The sequence below is a fragment of the Ornithorhynchus anatinus genome, chromosome 9, assembly GCF_004115215.2.
Source record: "Ornithorhynchus anatinus isolate Pmale09 chromosome 9, mOrnAna1.pri.v4, whole genome shotgun sequence".
Classification (NCBI taxonomy): domain Eukaryota; kingdom Metazoa; phylum Chordata; class Mammalia; order Monotremata; family Ornithorhynchidae; genus Ornithorhynchus; species Ornithorhynchus anatinus.
Genome location: NC_041736.1, coordinates 22,952,335 through 22,974,233, shown reverse-complemented (window position 1 = coordinate 22,974,233; position 21,899 = coordinate 22,952,335). Strand labels below are relative to the sequence as shown.

The 21,899-nt window shown below is 42.5% G+C and overlaps 1 protein-coding gene across 3 annotated transcripts in view; it reads right to left on the bottom strand.

Moving 5' to 3' along the window:
• Positions 1-20,255, bottom strand: part of ITPRID2 (ITPR interacting domain containing 2) — a 61,368-nt gene extending 41,113 nt beyond the window's left edge. For 2 of the 3 annotated variants that reach the window (XM_001515763.5, XM_007671300.3), the window contains exons 1-8: positions 20,000-20,255; positions 19,359-19,404; positions 15,710-15,759; positions 14,615-14,671; positions 13,413-13,452; positions 13,209-13,307; positions 11,630-11,838; positions 9,926-10,629 (exon numbers count right to left, since the gene is read on the bottom strand). In XM_001515763.5, coding sequence (XP_001515813.2) covers positions 9,926-10,629; positions 11,630-11,838; positions 13,209-13,307; positions 13,413-13,452; positions 14,615-14,671; positions 15,710-15,759; positions 19,359-19,404; positions 20,000-20,216 — 1,422 coding nt within the window. In that variant the 5' untranslated portion in view covers positions 20,217-20,255. Of the gene's footprint in view, positions 1-9,925; positions 10,630-11,629; positions 11,839-13,208; positions 13,308-13,412; positions 13,453-14,614; positions 14,672-15,709; positions 15,760-16,521; positions 16,577-19,358; positions 19,405-19,999 lie in introns of those variants that run through there. The other variant, XM_029072048.2, reaches the window with a different exon arrangement.
• Between the last annotated feature and the right edge of the window lie 1,644 nt (positions 20,256-21,899).

Genomic DNA, 21,899 nt, shown 5'->3' with positions numbered 1-21,899 from the left:
TTTTCCAGATCAGGTAACTGAGGCACAGCAAAGTGAATTGACTTGTCCAAGGTCACACAGCAGACAAGGGGCTGAGCCGGGATGAGACCCATGATCTTCTGACTCCCAGGCCCAGGCTCTATCCACTACACCATGCTGCTTCTCATCACTTAATATTCATTTTATCCTAATATCCTAATCACTTTAATACCCACCCCAGCACCACAGCCCTTATGTATATAACCTTATACCCTACTGTGTCCCCAAACTCAAAGTTATTTTCATGTCTGTTTCCTATTCTTTATTGTATACTCTTTGCAGGCTAAGACTGTGTCCACTAACTATCATAGTCTCCCATGTGCTTAGTACAGTGTTCTGCACACAGTAAATGCCCAATAAATATCCCTGATTAATAGGCGCTCAGGTGGAGCTCATCCACATTCTCTGGGACTGAAGAAATTCTTGAAATGTTGTGAGATGAATTATGAAAAACAAACTTGATAGACAATACCAGGGGAACAGCACTTCCTAGTGGAAAGGCCACAGGCCTAGGAGTCAGAAGACCTGGTTCTTAATCTCGGCTCCGCCACCAACCTGCTGCATGACCTTGGGGAAGTCACTTCACTTCTCTCGGCCTCAGTTCCCTCAACGGCAAAATGGGGATCCGAAATCTATTCTCCCTCCTACTTAGGCTGTGAGCCCCATATGGGACCCGATTATCTTGTCTCTAACCCAGCACATAGCATAGTGCTTAGCACATAGCGCTTAAACAAATACCACCATTTTGCTTGGTCTTTCACTGTGAATGTGTGTACTCGGGGTATATCGAGGGCCTTGATTTTGGTTGGTCTCCTCTCTACACACTTCCTGTGCGAGCTGTTTGATGGGAGTGGGGCTATTAACTAGTTTAAATAACACACCCGAGACCAGATATGAGTTTCCTGGATTGTTAACTTTACGCTCCCTTCAAGGAAAATATACCTTGTGACTTAAAGAAAAGTGTCCCAGATGAAGGGAAAAAAACAGTGACTGCACTCCACCAATAAGAACGTCAACCGTAAATCCATTAACACGTCTCTTATACACTTCTAGGCTGTAAACCCATGTCTACCAACTCTGTCAGGGTCTCTCCCAAGCTCTTAGTATGGTGCTCTGCACACAGTAAGCGTTGGGTAAATAGCACTGATGAGGATTATACACATATTCCCCTCCCTAATGCCTAAGGCCCCTTGAAAGGCAAATTGGGGCCATTACAGGTTAGGGAAACAATTTTCGATTCACCATAACCTTTTGGCGTTTTGTGCGAGGCTTCAGTTTTTGTTGGAACTGCTGATCCCACTTAGAAAGCAGAACAAAAATGTCAAAATTACACACCTTGCAAGGAGTTTAAAACAACAAAAATGTTTAAAACCACCAAATTATGGGCCTAGGAAGCTTAAAAAAATGTTCTTTTCACTATTTTCAGCATGTTAACTCTTCAGCCAATGTGGTTTCCTTAAATCTCTGAACTGTTCCTTTTACCTTCTGGCCACAGAACACCATGCCTATAATCTGATTTGCTTTTTCGATCCTACTTCAGCTAGCCTGCAGACAGGATAGGATCGTGGATGGGTTTCTGATTTCTTTATATTTTGTTTCACGGGCTATTAGTGTCGAGAAGGACAATTGAATGACTTAAAAACAATCCATCTGTCACATAAGAAGTGATGATGCTTTTTTTTAAATGCCCAGAGAGTCATGTACTTAAAAAAAAAAATTCCCAACACTTATTTCAATAGGGTTTTTTTGCCATCCCTCTAAACTGTTTGTGTCAGGCTGCAATGACCAGACTTCAAAATTAATAATAATAATAATAATAATAATGTTGGTATTTGTTAAGCGCTTACTATGTGCAGAGCACTGTTCTAAGCGCTGGGGTAAACACAGGGGAATCAGGTTGTCCCACGTGGGGCTCACAGTCTTAATCCCCATTTTACAGATGAGGGAACTGAGGCCCAGAGAAGTTAAGTGACTTGCCCACAGTCACACAGCTGACAAGTGGCAGAGCTGGGATTCGAACTCATGAGCCCTGACTCCAAAGCCCGTGCTCCGGGCTTTATTAATTATTAATTTATTTATTAATGGACTAAAGCCCTCAAAATAAAGTAAAGCAAAGAAATTGTTGAGAACTCTCATTTTATTGATAGCACACAACCATAGCCTTAACTACTCAGAAAAAAGTGACTAAAAACGATAAGAAGTTCATAGAATTAAATTATCTCCCAATAAATGTTAAACACTATCTCAATTAGCTGCATAAATCTCCAGTAAAAAGGCAGAAGATTGCTTTGCCAATGCAGACAGTACTAGAGTTCAACTTTTAAACTCTGCCCTTTCCGCAGATCGGCAAAGAATAAAGATACCATTTAATGGTTCTTGTGAAAAGGCAAGGCTAACTTTCCCAAACTTGGCAATTCTTCCAACTCTCAGATTGAAGGATACTGTAGGCTAGTTTTAACAGAGCTTAACTTTCAAAACCTTACTACCACATCAAAACATTTTACCATTTGTTCTTTGGAAATATGATGTTTATTTAATTGAAACTGTTATTTTCCTCTAACTCAAGCATTTCTGTTAGTTAACTCATCAATATTTAAGCAGAAAGCAATGGCTCGACATTTCACAAGCTTTTATTGCACAACTCCACTAAATCCCTAATAGAGAGCATTGAGATTTTAAAAATAATTCCAAGTAGTTCATGATAGCATGTAAAAATTGCTGTAAACAGGCAGTCTTCAAACAATGCTCTTCATTTGGCTGGCACTAATACCTAAACATTATTGATCTATTGTTTGATTATATTAAAATGTAGAGTGGTCACCAATTCAAAACGAGGATCCGATACCTATTCTCCCTCCTACTTAGACTGTGAGTCCTATAAGGAACCTGATTATATTGTATCTAACTCAGCGCTTTGTACAGCGCTTGGCACGTAGCGCTTAAACAAATACCACCATTTTGCTTGGTCGCCAATTCAAACGTAAAAATGGAAAATATTATTTCTTCAGAATGCACCATCCAAGTACACTGACTGGGAATCAAGTTAGAAGCATAGGTTTTATGTACCTATTTTATATATTTCTTCCTCCTATCTGGGATTTATTTCTCTTTCTCATTTGAAGGATCCTTGAGGTAGAAATATGTTTATTAATTCTATTACACTCTCCCAAGGGCTTAGTACACAGTGGACACTCAAAAACAATATTGACTAGGCAAAAAAAAAAGTTTAATGAACCCAATAGATGAACACATCAATTACAAAAGTTCCGTTAAAATGATGAAGATGCGGCAACTGAAATGGATTCCTTGGGCACATAAAAAACAGTAGACCAAAACTCAGTAAATACTAAGCGTTATAAAGATGGTTAAACAGCAAACAGCCGCAAACTTTGGAAATTTTCATTCCTAAAATGAGTTGGCTCGGATACTGTATTGTGGTCCCAGTTCTAATTAAGTGGAGCAAGGCATTAATCGATCAATGGTATTTAAGTAATCAATGCATCATATTCACTGAGCACTTACTGTGTGCCGAGCACTAGACAGGGAGCTTGGGGGAAAACAATCTAACAGTTCTGGTGGACTCTTTAAGCATTTTTATCTAAATTAGTGATTTAAAGAGGTTTAAATTAGTAGTTTCCAGTGAAAGATACAATTTACACTCAGTTGCCGGAGTGCTCCATTTAGGAAGAGTGTTTGTTTCAAGTGAATAACTCTGTGAAAGCAATTACAGTGGTCATATCACATCATCGCTGGATTTCAGGCACACCGATATCCTGAACAGATGTCTAACCGCCAGCGATGGCGTAGTTCAGTTTGAACCGAAACATCATGAAAACTAGGAAACAACAAAAATAACGCACGGGCACACAAAATAACCCCTAAAAACAACAGAAGCACCAACAGAACACGTAAACAGTGGTCAGTGCTACTAACTCTTACAGATAATATCTGGCAATGATTTTATGTGCAGTCTTGATGTAAGCCCTCCAAGTCATGTATCTGTATTGTTGAGCACATTATACACAAAAATAATTCCACTATTAGCTACATCATCTTAAGAAGTAAGAAGGCCATAAGAGATGAAAAACCAACAAAAGATTTCTTTTCAAGAGCACCTAATTCACTAATTGTATATATCAATCTTACAATTGATATATACAGTTGATATTGTATATGATTACTACCTAATACACGGGAGAAAATGTACCTTCATTTTCCTTAGGAAGAGCTACTAAGTAGGATTCTTTATCAAATTTAGATTGGAGACAGAACTAATTTCTACTCAGTAGCCTGAAAATGACGTTGCAATAAGATCCTCAGGATAAACCAGAGAGATCTTAAAAACTGAAGAAAACAGTCTAATCACAAGGAAGAATACAATCCAGTAAGCTTAAGGGTTGGGGTTTTTTTCCCCCAAAGCATTAAAGTCACTCAGCATAGTCCTCAAATACTGGCAAATCACTTTACTGTTTAAACAAAAAGACCATTCGATTAAAATAGTGTCCGGCCACACGTTCTAATATAATTCTTCAAAGAAATGGCTTATCAATTGCCTTACTGGTTCGGTCTCCTTGGCTTTCTGACTCGCCTGTTTCAGATTCCTTCTTTTGGCTCCCGGAAGTTCGTTTCTCAGGATTGGAACATTTTTCGCTTGCTGCCGGGGCTGACCGGCTCTGGCCTTAGGCTACCCGAATTTGTAGTAGGCATAGCGTGGGCTCTAAAATACAAAGCCCCTCAGGACAACTCACCAGCCTCTTTTCCCCTCCACTGGTCATCAGTTCACCCACCAAATGAAACGGGCTTCTTGAAATAAAGGGCCTTGTGAGAGAAACCTTACTCACACTTGCTGGCTGTTTTTACAGGAAGCCAATTCCCAATAGGACTCAAACCTCAAAGGAAAGAGACAGACTGCCCAGAAAAGTTCCAACCTGTTTTTCAAATGAGATCTGAACGTTGCTGTTTGTGGCTTTCCCTCCTTTTCGTTTCTGTGAAAATATCCCAAATCTTACTGTTGAGGTGGAGGAAATTGAGGCAACATGGTATTTCCCTCCTTTATCCATTGTTTTAAACCCTCTTTAAAAGTCCCAAGAGAGGGAGGAGATTTTGTGGAAGCATAACACTAGTTTAAACCTTTTTTTTTTAAGACTATTTGGAAGAGAAATTACTCCCATCTGTGCCCACAGCCTTCTAATGCAGTCAGATGAACTCAGTTGCTCTTTAAGGTGATAGTATTTGGAATTTTTGTACACCTCAAAAGCCTCACTTTGCTAAACCTTTCTTAACAATATGTCCAAGGAAGTACCAGCATCTTCGGGCTTTGTCATTACAGCCCTGAAGAAAGAGATGAGGAGCTTATCAAGTAACTATTGCAGCCAGCTGAGGCGATGAAGCAATTTGGAAATCGAATTTTCCCTGCTATGGAGGAGAATAAAAATAATTGTGGTATTTGTTAAGCATTTACTAAATGCTCATCACTAAGTACTGGGGTGAATACAAGCAAATCAGGTTGGACACAGTCCCTGTCCCACATGGGACTCACAGTCTTAAGCCCCATTTTCCTGATGAGGTAACTGAGGCACAGAGAAGTGAAGCAACTTGCTCAAAGTCACCCAGCAGACAAGTGGTGGAGCCAGGAATAGAAACCAGGACCTTCTGACTTCCAAGCCCTGCTCTATCCACCAGGCCATACTGCTTCAGGCTTATTGCCCAAGAGTTTATGTGGGATGACAAGAATAATCCCTGCATCCATCTACAAATAAAGCAGCTCCATTAGGCACAGCAAAGTACTTCTTCATTCAATTCTTTCGATCATATTTATTGAGCGCTTACTGTGTGCAGAACACTGTACTAAACACCTGGGGGAGTACAATACAACTATAAAGAGACGCATTCTGATTTGCTTCTGATTTGCCCCACACACAGATATGCAGCTTTGATCTGTGTCAATGAAGGCAGGGATGTGGAAGACACAGATTTCCAATTCTTCTCCTAATAATAATAATAATGTTGGTATTTGTCGAGCGCTTACTATGTGCAGAGCACTGTTCTAAGCACTGGGGTAGATACAGGGTCATCAGGTTGTCCCACGTGAGGCTCACAGTTAATCCCCATTTTACAGATGAGGTAACTGAGGCCCAGAGAAGTGAAGTGACTTGCCCACAGTCACACAGCTGACAAATGGCAGAGTCGGAATTCAAACCCATGACCTCTGACTCCCAGGCCCGGGTTCTTTCTACTGAGCCACGCTGCTTCGAGGCAGACCACTCTTCCTACATCTACTTCTAAATGCTCCTGACAGATTCATCTGCGAAAAGCCACTTGATCCAGAGATTCATTCCATCCAAGACTGTAAACTCATCCTCTAGAGTGAAAGCTCCTTGTGGGCGGGGACTGTGCCTGCCACCTCTGTTATACTGTCCTATTGTATCCTCTCAAGAGCTTAGTACAGTGTTCTGCACATGATAAGCGCTCAATAAATGTGGTTGATTGATTGACTGACTGAAAAAAATACCATTGATGATGAATTCCTGCAGGCATATGCCTAATTCCACCAGGTGGTATGTTGGAAAGGCAAAGGGAAGGAGGAAAAAAAAAAATAAGAGGGGGATAGAGAAGCTCTCAAAACTGCACAGAATTGGACCAGGAGCTTCAGAAGGGAAGAAAGGTCTGATTGCCTAATACAGAAAGGTCCATTATCTTTAAATAGCATCAACTTGACCACAGTGCTGTAAAAAAAAGCTCTAATACCACAGGTTTCTTTTTTAAAGAATGACTATTGTGAAACTGAAAATACACTTACATGATATCTTCGTTCCTGGAATATCAAAATATTTCCATTAGCCAGGGTATTTTGTTTCATTTTGGACACTTTTGGCAGAATCCCAAAAGCAATCTGATTAAATTCCATGTAGGACTGATTTGGGATTTTTAAAAAAATACCCATATGCATACTGGACTCACACTGTGGCATCTTCCTTGAGTAAGAAGGACAATCATCATTATTATGATACATTATCATTATATAACTGTGGCACTGTTAAGTGCTCACTGTGTGCCAAACACTGAACTAAACTCTGGGGTATTTGCACTGTGAGCCACCTGGGGCTCACAGTCTAAGAAGGAGAACGGGTATTGAATCCCTCTTTTGCAGATGAGGAAAATGAAGCACAGACAAATTAAGTGGCTAGCCCACGGTCAAACAGCAGACAAGTAGCAGGGCCGGGATTAGAATTCAAATCCTCCGACTACCAGGATCACGTTCTTTCCTCTAGAACAGGCTGTTTCCCTACAAAAATTCACATATTTTAAAAAGTAAACTTACCTATATGATCTGACAAAGCCCTACTTTATAGTATCCAAGCAGTGGACCATGATTCAATCCATCAATGGTATTTATTGAGCACTTAATGGGTGTGGAGCACTGTACTAAACTCTTTGGAGAGTACAATACAACAGAGATGGTAGACCTGTTCCCTGCCCACACGGAGCTCACAGCCTAGAGAGGGAGACAGGCATTAATATAAAGTTTGGATATGCACATATTGTACATAATTGTTAATCAACTATCATTATCATTACTATATTCGTTAAATGCTTACGAGCACTGTTCTAAATGCTGGGGTAGAGACAAGTTAATCGGGTTGGACACAGTCCCCGTCCCACATGGGGTTCTGTTCAATTTCCTAGTAATCCTGAGATCACAATAAAATCAAATGTGGAGATAGCAAGTACTCAGTAAAGATCAGTGTCAATAAAACTGAGAAATAGCTTGGCCTAAGGGAAAGAGCCCGGGCCTGGGTTCTAATCCTACTTCCCCACTTGTCTGCTGCGTGACCTTGGGCACATGATTTAACATTGTGCCCGAGTCACTTCATCTGCAAAATGGGGATTGACTGGGAGCCCCAATTAAGACATGGACTGTGTCCAACCCAACTTAGATTCAACCCAGCACTTAATGCAGTGCCTAGCACGTAGTAAGGCAATGCAAACCCAATATTTTTTAATGGTATTTAAGTGCTTACAATGTGCCAGACATTGTTTACTAAGCTCTGGGGTAGATACAAGCTAATCAGGCCTGTGCTCTATCTACTAAGCCATACTGCTTCTCAGAGTTCTTAGCCTAGCGGATAGAGCATGGGCCGGGGAGTCAGAAGGTCATGTGTTCTAATTCCGCCTGTACCGCGCATCTGCTGAGTGACCTTAGGCGAGTCACTTCACTTCTCCGTACCTCAGTTCCCTCATCTGTAAAGCGGAGATTAAGACTATGAGCCCTATGTGGAGTAGGAAATGGGTCCCACCTGATTACCTTGTTTCTGCCCCAGCGCTTAGAACTGTGCCTGGCACATAGTACGTGCTTAACAAATACCATAATTATTCTTTGGTGCTTTTATAGCCAAAGCACCTTACATCAATTATTTTAATTTGCTCCCTACAATCCCCGCCCTGTGAGGTAGGGTTCAGGTATGTTACGCCCATTTTACAGATGGAGAAACTGAGGCATGGGGCAGTTAATTGACTTGCCCAAGGCCAGGCAGCAGAAAGATGGCAGAGCCAGGGCTAGAACCCAGGACCTCTGATTTCTAGGGTCGTAGCTCTTCTACTGAGCCACACCACCTTCCTAAAAGTGTGTAAGAACCTCCTTTCTGCCTTTCCCCAGCCTGTGGACTAGAAGAAATGAAGGCCTGCCACAGTCTCCTTTAATCTTCAGTTCACTTAGGAAGTTAGAGGGCCCTGCTCCAGAGAAGCAGCGTGGCCTAGTGAGTAGAGCAAGGACTTGGAGTCGGACGGACTTGGGTTCCGATCCCATCCCCGCCACTTGTCTGCTGTGGGACTTCGGGCAAGCCGCTTCACCTCTCTGTGCCTCAGTTACCTCATCTGGAAAATGGGGATTAAGACTGTGGGCCCGACATGGGACAGGGACCGGGTCCAACCTGATTAGCTTCTATCTACCTCAGTGCTTAGTATAGTGCCTGGCACATAGACAGCACTTAACAAATACCACAATTATTATTATTGGTAGTAATAGTTGCTGTATCCTCTGTCACAGCAGAGTAAAAACTAAAATTGTAAACTTCTGAGGGGCAGCTTCAGTATTTTACTGAAACACTGTAACCCCACTGATTTGGGAAGACAAGGGATGGGTGAAGGAAAAAAGGACTAAATCCTATGTGGGTGACAGGTGAGTCTCAGGTATGTTCATCAGTTAGAGGATTCCCAGCTGTGAAGTGTTACATTTAAAATATATTCAGCAGTGGGCTCAGAAACAACATGAAGTGAGATTCATTTTGGATTGAAGGACTCTCAGAAAAGTATTTCAGTTTAGGCCAAATTCATTTTCTCTATTCAGGTAAACCTAGGTAGTAATGAAGAGTATATAGTTCGACCTCGGTTATTTGTCACGATCATTCCAGGTATATGAAAATGCAGATGGTCAGGGAAATAACCTGGATTTACTTAACATGCCATGCAAATCAGGCTAGCCATTTACTAAGGCTTGCAATTGATTCCAGCTCAAAATACATACGAAATGACAAAAAAGAGGGAAAAAACCCCCACTCCCAGTGGACAAAACTGAACACTAAATTAACAAGCCAGGTAAACTGGACATCCAAGTAAGTAGGGATTGGATAAACAAACGTGAACTGTAGTTTTCAAAGGGAGACTAATTAAAATGTCGGTATGTACTGCAAATCACCAATATGATCAAATACATAAACTCAAATGCCACTGTGCGAGGATGTATTTAGCTGCCATTAAGTTACCTCTTTTGGTAATTTCTACGTTATAAGCTCTACTGGTCTGCTTAAACGAGAGCCCTTTGACAATTTCCAACACCGGCTTTGATCGTACCTGCACACAAGTTAAAAGAATAAAAGCAGAATAAGAGCACCGTTTTCTTTTCACCTACCTCTTCCATCTCAAAGGAGTCCTTCTGCTGTGTTATTATATTCCTTATGGATGGATTTGGAATCGGTACGCATGGTTCTTTATCTGGTGTAGACGTTTGGACATATAGGATTTCACTGTTGTTCCCTGGCTCACTATTGGTAGACATGTCGAAATCCCTACAGAAGTCAGAGGAACTTGCAAGAGCAGATTCTTCACTCGGTTTATTCTCCCAGCTCTGTGATTCCTTAATTTCTTTATCTTCAGCATCTTCAGCTCCTTGGTTGGTATTACTATTTAATTCATCAGAAAGTTTTGCAGCATTACAAGTATCCATGTTTGCTGAGTTTCCCGATACCTCTTCCTTTACTGTAGCCAACACTGAAGGCGAATCTTTCTTTTTAAAAGGCTTTTGCAATTTCTGTTCATTCTTCACCTCACTTTCTTCAGTTCCTGGAGAAGTTGTAATTTTTCCCTTTTCGACACCTGATGAAGGACAGTTCTCCCCTCCCTGTTGACTCCCACATAAATTCAGTTTGGATAATGTTTTCATCAAACGACTTGCAGTGTTACTGCGAGTTAAAGGAGGAGGAGAGTCTGTTTCCTTAGTAGAGGCCACAGAGGAGACACTGCCAATTCTTTGCAAAGGAGTTCCAGAAACTTGGGAATATAAGGAAGAAAAGGCATTCGCCACAGTAGTAAGCACTTCAATCTGACGAAAACGACCTATGAAAAGGTAAAAAAAAAAAGTATATACACAATAAACACGTTATGGGCAGGGAACATGTCCACTAATTCTGTTATACTGTACTCTCCCTAGCGCTTAGTCCAGTGATCTTGCATAGTAAGTGCTCAATAAATACAATCGATTGATTGATGCATATATGTGTATATATATATATATATATATATATATAAATATATATCAGCCTTTCCTCGTGTGTGGCATTAATGCTACCATTCCCTAAGTGAGGCTCAAAAGAAAATTGTGCCTGATTTTCTTAAACCAGTACTGAGACTGCAGATTTCCCGATCCTCATGAAAAAAGTTCATCTTCCTTTACTAGCCCACCTGCTTTTTAAAGATCAGCTATAGATGCTGATCGTATTACGATGATTTTTTAAAAGGACACACTGAACTAGATTTTTACTATTAAATGTTCCAAAGCACATAAAAACTGAAATACATACAATAGGAATGTAAGCATTTAAGACTAGTGCATAGGCTGAAAGTATGAAGCCATATAATGTGAACTGACTTGCTTTAAATACTATTTAAAGAGCTCAGGAAAACACCTGAAATTGTAGACTCTGACTTCATTATTGTTGACAAGGGCAACTACCCCTGCCTCTCTGCCTTTCTACTTCTGGAAGTAAAGCACGCTAGTGAGTTTTTCTGACTATTACTAAGAATAAACTTCAGCAGTTGATAATACCCAAATAGCTCCTAAGTACAACAATACCCAAAATACCACCCACGGATGAGTCTTTTTAAAGAACTATGATAAGTATGTTTATCCAAAAATAAGAGAAATACAGTTATTCGCTCTCTAGTCTATGATTCACTGTAAAGGAACAGCTCAAAGCCTTTTAATGGACTACTCAGTGTATTCTTATTAATTTAAAAATGCAAAAATAGAGAACAGGGGTGCATATAATTTTTGCTATGGTAGCAGAAGTGTTCAATCGCTATGCCAGTGCTATTCCATTTTTTTAAAAAAACTTACTTGTTAGAGCAAAATTTGGATTTTCCACTTCCATCCGTTGCATTTGGGCACTCAGAAACACCTTAATATCGATCCCTCTGGCAAATGATGAAGAATTAAAGAATCTTGATGGAATTTTTGAAGCGATATCTGGTTCATCTCTTCCAAAGCCAAGATTGTACAGAATTTCTTCAGGATCTTCTTCATAAAGTTCCAGCAATTCAGACACACTACAGAAAAGAACAACCACACCGCATAGTAACTGCAATAAATTAGCTTAAAGGACTCCTTAACTAATAAGTTACAAGGTCATCATTCATCCTAGATTTCTTTTTCTACAGAAGAAGCACAGTTTAAAATCAACCTTCCCCAGTTATTCTCCTCGTAAGCCACATGTCTCATCAGGCCTATTGTTCCACATTCATTGTTATACTGTACCCTCCCAAGCATTTAGTACAGTGCTCTGCACACAGTAAGCGCTCAATAAAAATGACTGAATGAAATGATGACTGAGATATGCAATGTACAAGCCAATCACCCTTAAAGAACTACACCCCAAACTGACCCAAGCACAAATTGCATTAGATCCTGCACCTTATCTTTTTGTTCATGGTAGGAAAGTGAAGAAGAGATCACTCCAGAGTCTTACAGCCCCAGATAAAGGACTGAAATCTGGGAAATTGGAGGAGTCAGGTAGCAAAACCGGAGAAAAAATGAAAATGGAAAAAAAAAGAAATATCCTATAACGTCACCCTTTCTAGCATGAGGAGCTCAAGAGCTCTAGTTTTCCTGCTGTCACTTGGTTTCAGGGGTACTTTGCACAGATACCACATGATCTTGGGGAGGAGGAAAAGGGGGTGGAGCTTGGTCCTGCTTTGATCCCTTTTTCCAGTGCGCAATCAAATAGGAAAAGATGATGGTGTTTTCTGCCTTCCTTTCACGGGAGATAGAGCATTCAACTCATACCTCTCGCCCATTAGAGTTTGTCCACCCAAGGTGAGGAGTCCCTAAATCATATTCCACAACCCTCTAGATTGGAAAGGTCGTCGTGGGCAGGGTACGTGTCTATCCACTCTGTTGTACTGTACCTTTCCAGGTGCTTAGTAGGGTGCTTAGCACACAATAAGTGCTCAATAAATCCCATTGATTGATCGATTCCATTGCTAGGAATACCTTGAGGTTGGATCCAGAAGGGTCTGGTGGCCTCCAATCTTGAGCTAGCACCCCACCCCCCACCCCCCATCACCCCACAGTTTAAGCTCTGTCCTCCAATCTCTAAAAGGTTTCAGTTTTCCTCAGGTTGCCAGCTGGGCTCACCAATAACTCTCGAATGGATTCCACCCATGACATACAACTTCTTCTAGGTTAATTTATTTCAAACACCATAAGTAAAAGGAAAAGGAACATCCATTTTCCTTTCACATAAATCAGTGTTCAAAATTCTCCTGGTTTTGTTAAGATTGAGCCAGGAATTCAAAAATCAAACCAAGAATACTTATGCTCTGAAAGGGCAACTAAATTCCCCAGAGAATGGAATGAACAGGGGTAAAAATCAGAGGACAAAGATCCGACGGATTCGTCTTAAAAACATGTCCATTACCTTGACACCGTTCCACTACTTTTTCCAGAACCAGTGGAGTTCATGCTTCTAGCTTTCTGATGAAACTGAAGTCTCTTCTCTTTAGCCAACATGCTACTGCTGTGAACACAAACAAGCCAAGTGAAATTTATTGTCACAATATTTCCTTCCTTCAGCTGTTAGTTGTTAATTCTACAGTAAGTCAAAAGACACAAAGCTACACACCAAGTTTCTGTTGGAGCGTCATCTTCATGGAGGTGGTTAGCTGGAGATTAAAAAAAAAAGCCACGTGATAAATGCTTCGGTAATCTATTACATAAGAAAAATACTAATGATATTCAGCAGTGGGATCCTAGCCCCAAATCCTGCTATAATATCCTTATATATTTATTTGAAACTTATCTCTAACCCAAGAGAACAATTATAGTCAATGGCTTCTTTAGTTTGCTTTTCAATCTAACATTTTATTTCCATTTGAGCCTTTCAAGTTAAAAAACTAGAATTAAGCAGTCCAATTAATTGCTGAATAAAAACAGATATTAAGCAAATGATATGTTATGTTTTTGTTCACTAATGAGAAATTGAAAAGTTTAGAGAAAGCTTTAAATGGAAAACAAAGAAGAGCTGATTAAGTGAAAAACTGTCGCTTTACTTAACTGGCTGGATGTATAACAACATGCCCAAAATCAATAAAAATTTTATGGTGTGTAAAAAGCATAGAGATAACAATTACTGTCATTAATCACATGACTATACAGTTTTTTTCTTATCAAGTTGTATTCAACTCTGATAGGTGGATTCATTTTGTATCTGAAACTTAAAACTGGCAGAAAAATGGTGTTGATATTAATCACAAAGTCGACATTGACTGTCCTGCCTAGTCTGCACTATTTATATTCCCTAGAACATATTTTACCGAACTGTTCAATTTCCATTCAAACTCTGTGTAAAGGGGCTAAAAAGCAAACAAAAAGGCGCAAGAATCAAGGAAGTAGGACCAGAGAAAGACAGGTTACTATTGTTAGCATGGCAAAACTAATGCTCTACTCCCCAAACTCGTTTCAATGGGGACGTCTCATTTCCAAAGAGTTTTAACTTGCTTCTGGTTCCCCTCTTCTCTCATTTGTTCCTCGATTTATTTTGTTTCAGATCACAAGCTAAAGGGACATGTGAGGTCAAGAAAATCCCTTGCTTCACCCCTATCATTCCTGATCTAACTTCCTGCCCTCTGATGCTACCAGCACCAGAGAATGCACGAAACTGATGGGTCAGATGGGATCGAGCCATCACCAAGATGAACTTTCTGACGACTAGGATTCGTTCCCATTTTTGTTTCCATTTCTTAAAACGAATCATTCTTGTTCCAGTGATCCGTAAGGTTTGAAGGTAAAACTATTAAAAGAAAATAATAAGGTTGCCAAGTCTACCTTCGGCTCCCAAAGATAAATCGTCTTCAAAACTTCCTCCATTTTTCAAATGCACACCTGCAAATTAAAATTTGAGAAGTTAGAAAAAAACAAACCCTACAGATCTTACTCTTTTCTTTTCCAAATGTGACAGCAAGATTTTAGTTCGAGCGACAGATTGTTTGTGTAACGGATTTAACGTGAACCTGTACGCTTTTCCTATAAGCATCGTAACGGACAACGGAGACTGAAAACCTTGAAAAATTTCTATCAAGATTACCTAGAGCCTTTTTAACACAAAAACAAAACCAGGATGATAGTAATTCAGCCACAGTTCAGGGCTGGGAAGGTTTTCATAAATCAAGTTTGGTGCCTTTTTCTATCTCCAACACACTTGCTCATGGTGAAATTGAATGAAGGTATTGTTAAAGAGCTTACCTTACCTAGAAGTTTCATTGAAAACCAAAGTTGGAGCGTTTCTCCTACCCTTTTCTATTAGGAGGTAAGAGGTGCTCTGACTAGATCTACAGATACTGTAAATGCTTTTATATACCTTGCCACTACCTGTACATTCTTGTTGTACTTTGAACTTTGAGATTCGGTCTTAAACAGGTGGCAAGTTCTTGTTGTACTTTGAACGCTGGGGTTCAGTCTTACACCGGTGGTAAATTTTCAGGTGTGTCAATTTCAGTTTGTATAGGCACATTACGATTATGGCAAGACTAACTCTGTAATTGTCCTGTCTCTTGGAAAGGAGTCTCACAAAGTCACGGCTTATGGATTTCAAAAGACGACGAGCAGGGAATGTGTATGTTGACTGTTGTGCCGTAATCTCCCAAACGCTTAGTTCTGAACATGGTAAGCGCTCAATAAATGCGACTGATGGATTGATCACTTACCGGGAACTCATCTCTGCGCTTATGTCTTAAAAATAACAGGATCCTTCCCCTTGGGCTGGCAGATAAAACTACACTGGGAAGAAATCTTGGCAGCCTTAGCCTACCTTTTACATCTGCAACTGATTTAAAGTATAGGCTCCCGACCCAAAACACACTGAAGCAGAAGACGTGTTTAAAAAAGCAGATTGTCCAGATGAAGCGGATCATTTTATCTTACCTTTCGGTGCTGGATTGTTTTGCTCGTCCAGAGAGGCTCCCAGGGGTGTCCTGAAATCACATAACAAACATCACCTCTCCAAGTATTTAAATTATTGTTCCTTCACAAAAACCACTTACAGGACAAAACTTATAATCACCACAGTCATACTCGACTGCCCAAACCCACCCAGGGTAAGCAAGTAGACTTCAAAACCAGTACCCGGCTACCTACACAAATAACTGAGGAGAGGTCTATAATTCTATAGAATTCTATAATTTGAGACTTCTAGACCTCTGAAGTCTGCCAGAAACCAGTTTTCAACTATGAATGATCCAGTCTGATGTTCACTTTAAAAGTCTACTGCTTAGAAAAAAGCAAAATGCCCCTATCTAGAAAGTTAACAAAACTGAAAAGTTAAACCCCGATGCTGATGGATTTAAGAATGTTTAAGGAAGAAACTCTCACTATTTGGAAACCCAATTTCAAGGGATTCTTTAGATCTCATTTGTTTTTCCAGCTTGACCCATTTGGGGGAGAGTTTCAAAAAACGGAGTTTCTGCACTACAGTTATTTATATTTGCTAAAGACAGGAAGTGAAAACACAAGTGTTTCCAGAGGAATGGATAGGGCCCATTTGTTCTTAAAAATATATGCAAAATAGAGCTGATAAAATCCTCAACAGAACAGAGGCATTGTTAGAGAAGCCTGGTCTCCCAAACCACACCGATTATCAGATTAAAACAACAACATTCTGACATTCAGAATAAGAAGTTAACACTTTAAAGTTCATCCTAATTTAAAGTTAGCTCAAACAGATTTGGGAAAATTACCTCTGTGATGTTTTTAAAAGCTTTAAAGACCCTTCAAGAACAGAATGGAGTGCATTTCTTCCAGTTTCAAGGCTAACTTAGAATGACTGACTTGTTTTGTTGTCTCCCGGCACTTTTATTTTATAATACAAACTCTTATCTTAGAATAGTTTACAGGAACTACCCGTCCACATTAAACAAGGGACTAACCACTAACTTCTGACAACAAAAAGCTTAATGAAAGACCAATTAAACATTGAAATGTTTTCATTATGGGAATATCCAGCAAGCAACAACAGTCCTTTGGGGTTTGGGTATTCCTGGCAGTTAAATAACTGTTGCATTAAAAGACACTGTCATTTCATATGCTGGCAAATGGCATTATCATAGGATACTTTGGTAAAGCGAGCTTGTTTTTTCTTTTGAATTCGAAAGGACATCTATTTTTACATCCTTCTTTTCCTCAGCCCTGTTTCTGTTCTTCTTTCCCAGTGGCTACTTAAACGCCCCAACCGTCTTTACTCTTCAGTTAGATGAAGGTGCGGACGCAGATGGTTCCAGTACCGTTGAATAAACTGGCTCGCGGAAGACCAGTAAGAGGGAAGGTTCGATAGCCTCTACGGCATGTTTAATATCTACCAGAGACCTTGCCTCTGGAGATATCTTGGCCAGGGTATGTTCGGTTAAACACACGATTTCCACGTTTTAAAATATGGTTATTTAAAGCAAGGAAAAAAAATAATAAATGAAACTGGCAAGAACAATACTCGCAGAATGGGATGTTTGTAGGGGGAAACATCCTACATAGCCACATATATGAGCCTATCAGATCGAATAAAATCTATTAAGACATTACGGCCTTAAAACGCGTCAGTGTCTGTGATTCAGTCATAGAAGAGGTCGCTTCAGGGACTTTTCAAGAACTGCTCGTTCAAACGGGGAAGCTCCTGTGGGCACCAAGCAGCTAAATCTGAGGTGCTACAGCCTACTTTATAGAAGCTGCTTCTTCCCACTTTCACCTTCATAAATGAATGCCCGGTCTGGAGAACAGGTGGATTTGTAAAGCAGGAGGAGGCTGCGATCTAAGAATTCATCTCCAACGAAGAGCGGCATGGCCACACTAACAAACCCCGAGAGTTTGATTCCCAGAGTCTCACCTGTGACGACACCTTTACCTTAAGCATTTCTCCCCGGTGCCTGTACGAAGCCTGCAATTCTACAAGCAAAACTGTAACTGCCATACATGCCACCCAACGCCTGGAAATCGAAAGCTCCCTCAAAAAATTCTGCCCAAAGAGGTGGGTAAGCAAACAGACTTGAAAACCAATACCCGGCTACCTAAACAAATAACTATGATAAGAAGTTAGTTTACCGAGAATTCTATACTTCGAGAATTCTATACCTCTGAAGGCCGCCAGAAACCAGTTTCTGCGATCTGTGTTTCTGCGATCTACTTCAATTCTGCAGCAGTGCTGATCAAAATGTACCTCCAAAACACACGTTTATGTTCAGACAATGCCGCTATTGTTCACAGCTTTTGAAAACCTAAACCTCTGTTGAGACTCGAAAGGGAATCCGGAGATCCAAGTCTAATAATATCGGAAGCAAAGGTAAGACAGCAAGGGTTTAAAAAGATGAGTAGGCATGCTAAAATAGCCGATCTAAGGTATATTTTTCTGTGGCTTTTCACTATAAAAATTACTTTCGGAGACACTCTAAAGACTATGCTAAGATACCTACTCAAATTGCATTCCCAATTATATTTTCTTTGTATGATTTAACCCAACGTTTAAGGACTTTTCCACTTCAGGAAATTATACCTCCAAAATCTCCAAGGGTCATCATTATGTCATCCGGACAACAAAGTTACCAGAAAGTTTGCAGACTGCTGAAAATTAAGGCCACATGATTATTTCCGTCACTATTCTATCAAAATACTGGGGTTTCTTTTTGTTGTTGTTGGGCAAGTCAGTTCACTTCTCTGGCCCTCAGTTCCCTCATCTGGAAAATGGGGATTAAGGCTGTGAACCCTAGGTTGTCCCACAGGGACAGGGACTGTGTCCAACTCAATTATCTCGTTTCTGCCCCGGCGCTGAGAACAGTGTCTGGCACATAGTAAGAGCTTAGCACTTACCACACATTATTATTATTGCTGTTGCTTTTCCTTTTAACCACTTGCCATGGAAAATAATTCAGTAGAATGATGACTAGCCCCAGATGCCCTGTAGGCTATATTTCCCTCCTTGGAATCTAGGACCAACCAGAAACCTAGGGAAATTCATACCTTCCAAGTATAAAACTGGATCAATTTAACAAGGATCCCAAATAAGGGTGACGTGAAATGATTTAAAGCCGAACATAAAACTTGTGCATTTTGGTAACAAGTAGATGTTAAGCTTGGATAAAGAAGAAACCTGTAGCCAAAGAATCTAAGAGTTCCTTCTACATAAAAGCAGTTCAGACCTATAAAGTATTTTAAAGCTTTATGGTCCCCTTTAGAACTCACGTAATGGATTTATGGCTTCTTTATGGCTTCTGATGTCAGTGTTTGCAGGCGGATGATGTCAGTAGCCAACACGATTATGGCTACTCAAGTCAAGATGATGGCCCAGCAGTTGTGTTGGAGCATGATTGATATTCTGGTCATTTAAAGGAGGAGGGCATTCGGTTCGTATATTCTCAATCCTTAGAGCTTTAAATTCTCAAATCCCCAGAGAAAACCCCACTGACAACTGCATTTGAATCATTAACCACCAGTCCGTTTTGGAACTCTGCAAAACAATCGAGAATCACCCCCTAGCGCGGTTGGGCGTTCCGCTGGTCTCCACCCGACGTCAAAGTTTGAAAAGGGAACTTACCGACAATCTTTAAGCCATATTGCGATTTTCTCATTCGGGATGTTTCCTAGGAGAGGAAGAGAAGACGGGGAGGCAGCAGACCCCCAAGCACACACATTTAGTTCCCAGCTACGACAAAGATGAAAGTGAGTCAGGACAGACTGCTCGACCACTTGCAGGGCAGAGAGGGTGTGTGCAGAAGGCAAGTTTGGCATTGGTACCCACCCACCCTAGGAATCTGGGCCGATGCCTGAGCCTACGGGCTGACACTGTCTCGGCGGGGGGTGGAGGGGTGTCTCTCGGAAATGGATCGTTGCATCCATCGACGGTATTTATTGGGCGTTTACTGTGGGCTGAGCACCGACCCGAGGCCTCTCCCAAGAGTTGGTAGATACGTTCGGGGGTAAAAATCTGTTGTGGCCAGGGAAAGTGTCTATGTGTTGTCGAAGGGCACGCTCCCGAGCGTTCAGTACAGTGCTCCGCACACGGTGAGCGCTCTAGAAATAGGATCGAAAGGCGATCCTTTGCCCCGAAGGCCATCGCAGGACCTCTGTTCTGGTAAAATCTGTTGTGGGCTGGGAAAATATCTGTTTATTGTCGAGGCGTGTCCCTACCCGCCCTCAGCCTGGGGCACCCCCCGGCTTGCGCCCCTCCACACTGACCTCCCTCAGCGGCCGGGGGTAGTTTCCCAGTGTGGGGGTCTTCCTCCTCCTCCTCCTCCTGATGGTCGTTGTCGTCGTCGTCCTGCGTGGCTTCGGTAGAGAGATCCTCGGTCTCCTGCCAAGACTCCCGGCTCTTGGCCCAGGCCTTCCTCCGCTGGCTCGCCCCTGGCCAGTCCAGCTCGTCCGCCCCCGCCGCCGCCCCCGGGGGCTCCTCCATCAGGGCCGGGGGCTTCACTCCGCCGGGCCGGGGAGGCGACTCAACCTGCAAGATCGCCGGGCCGAGACCCCGGCCCACCGGTCAGGGCCCGAGACCCACGGACGAGCTCCGCGCGCCCCCGGCCTGGGCACAGCGCTCGCCCCTCGAGGCCACTGCGGTCTCTCCCGCTTGGGGCTATCGCTCGCCCCGAAGGCCACCGCGGGCCCCCGGACCGGGGAAGCTCTCTGTGGGCGGGGAATGTGTCTGTTTATTATTATAGTGTCACTCTCCCAAGACTTAGTACACAGTAAGCGCTCAGTAAATACGATCGAACGATGGTCGGCTCAACCCCGGAGGCCACTGCAGGACCTCGGCCCGGGTAAGCGCTCTGCGGGCAAGGAATGTGTCTGTTTTCTGTTACAGTGTACTCTCCCAAGTGCTTAGAACAGGGCTCTGCACACAGGAAGCGGTCAATAAAGATGATTGAATGACAACGGCTTGTCCCCGGGAGCTACTGCGAGACCTCTGCTCTGGTAAAATTTGTTGTGGGCAGGGAAAGTGTCTGTTTATTGTTGAAGGGCACGCTCCCGAGCGCTCGGTACAGTGCTCTGCACGCACTAAGCGCTCAATACCTACGATGAAATAGCGATCACTCGCCCCTGGAAGCCACTGCGGGCCCTCTGCCCAGTAAGCTCTTTACAGGCGGGGAAAGTGTCTTTTTATTGCGGAAGGGTACGGTCCCAAGCGCTTAGCACAGTGCTATGCACACGCTAAGCGCTCAAGACGTACGATTAAACGGCGACCACTCATCCCTGGAGACCACTGCGGGACCTCCCCCCCCCCGGTAAGCTCTTTATAGGCGGGGAAAGTGTCCGTTTACTGTTGAAGTGTAATAATAATGTTGGTATTTGTTAAGCGCTTACTACGTGCAGAGCACTGTTCTAAGCGCTGGGGTAGACAGAAGGGAATCAGGTCGTCCCACGTGGGGCTCACAGTCTTAATCCCCATTTTACAGATGAGGTCACTGAGGCCCAGCGAAGTGAAGTGACTCGCCCACAGTCACACAGCTGACAAGTGGAGGAGCCGGGATTCGAACCCATGATCTCTGACTCCTAAGCCCGGGCTCTTTCCAAAGTGTATGCTCCCAAGCGCTCAGTACAGCGTTCTGCACACAGTAAGCACTCTGTAAATATGATCGAATGGCGACGGCTCGCCCCCGGAGGACACCGCAGGACCTCTGCTCTGGTAAAAATCTGTTGTGGGCAGGGAAAGTGTCTATGTATTGTCGAAGGGTACGCTCCCGAGCGTTTAGCACAGTGCTCCGCACACGGTAAGCGATCTGTAAATGTCATCGAGAGGCGATCCTTTGCCCCGGATGCCCCCGCGGGTCCTCTGCTGGGGTAAAATCGGTTGTGGGCAGGGGAAGGTGTCTGTTTAGGGTCGAAGGGTGCCTCCCGAGCGCTTAGCACAGGGCTCCGCACACGGTAAGCGCGCCCTAAGTAGGAGCGAATGGCGATTTGCCGGGGGTGCGGGCGGATGGATGGGTCACCCCCGGCCCGGCCGCCGCTCCCGCTCCTCCAACTGGGCCCGGGCCCGTTCCGGGCCAGTCCTGGTCCCGGCCCGGTCCTTGTCCGGTCCTGGGCCCTTCCTGGACTGGTCCCGGGCCGGTCCTAGATTGGTCCTGGCCCGGTCCTTGTCCGGTTC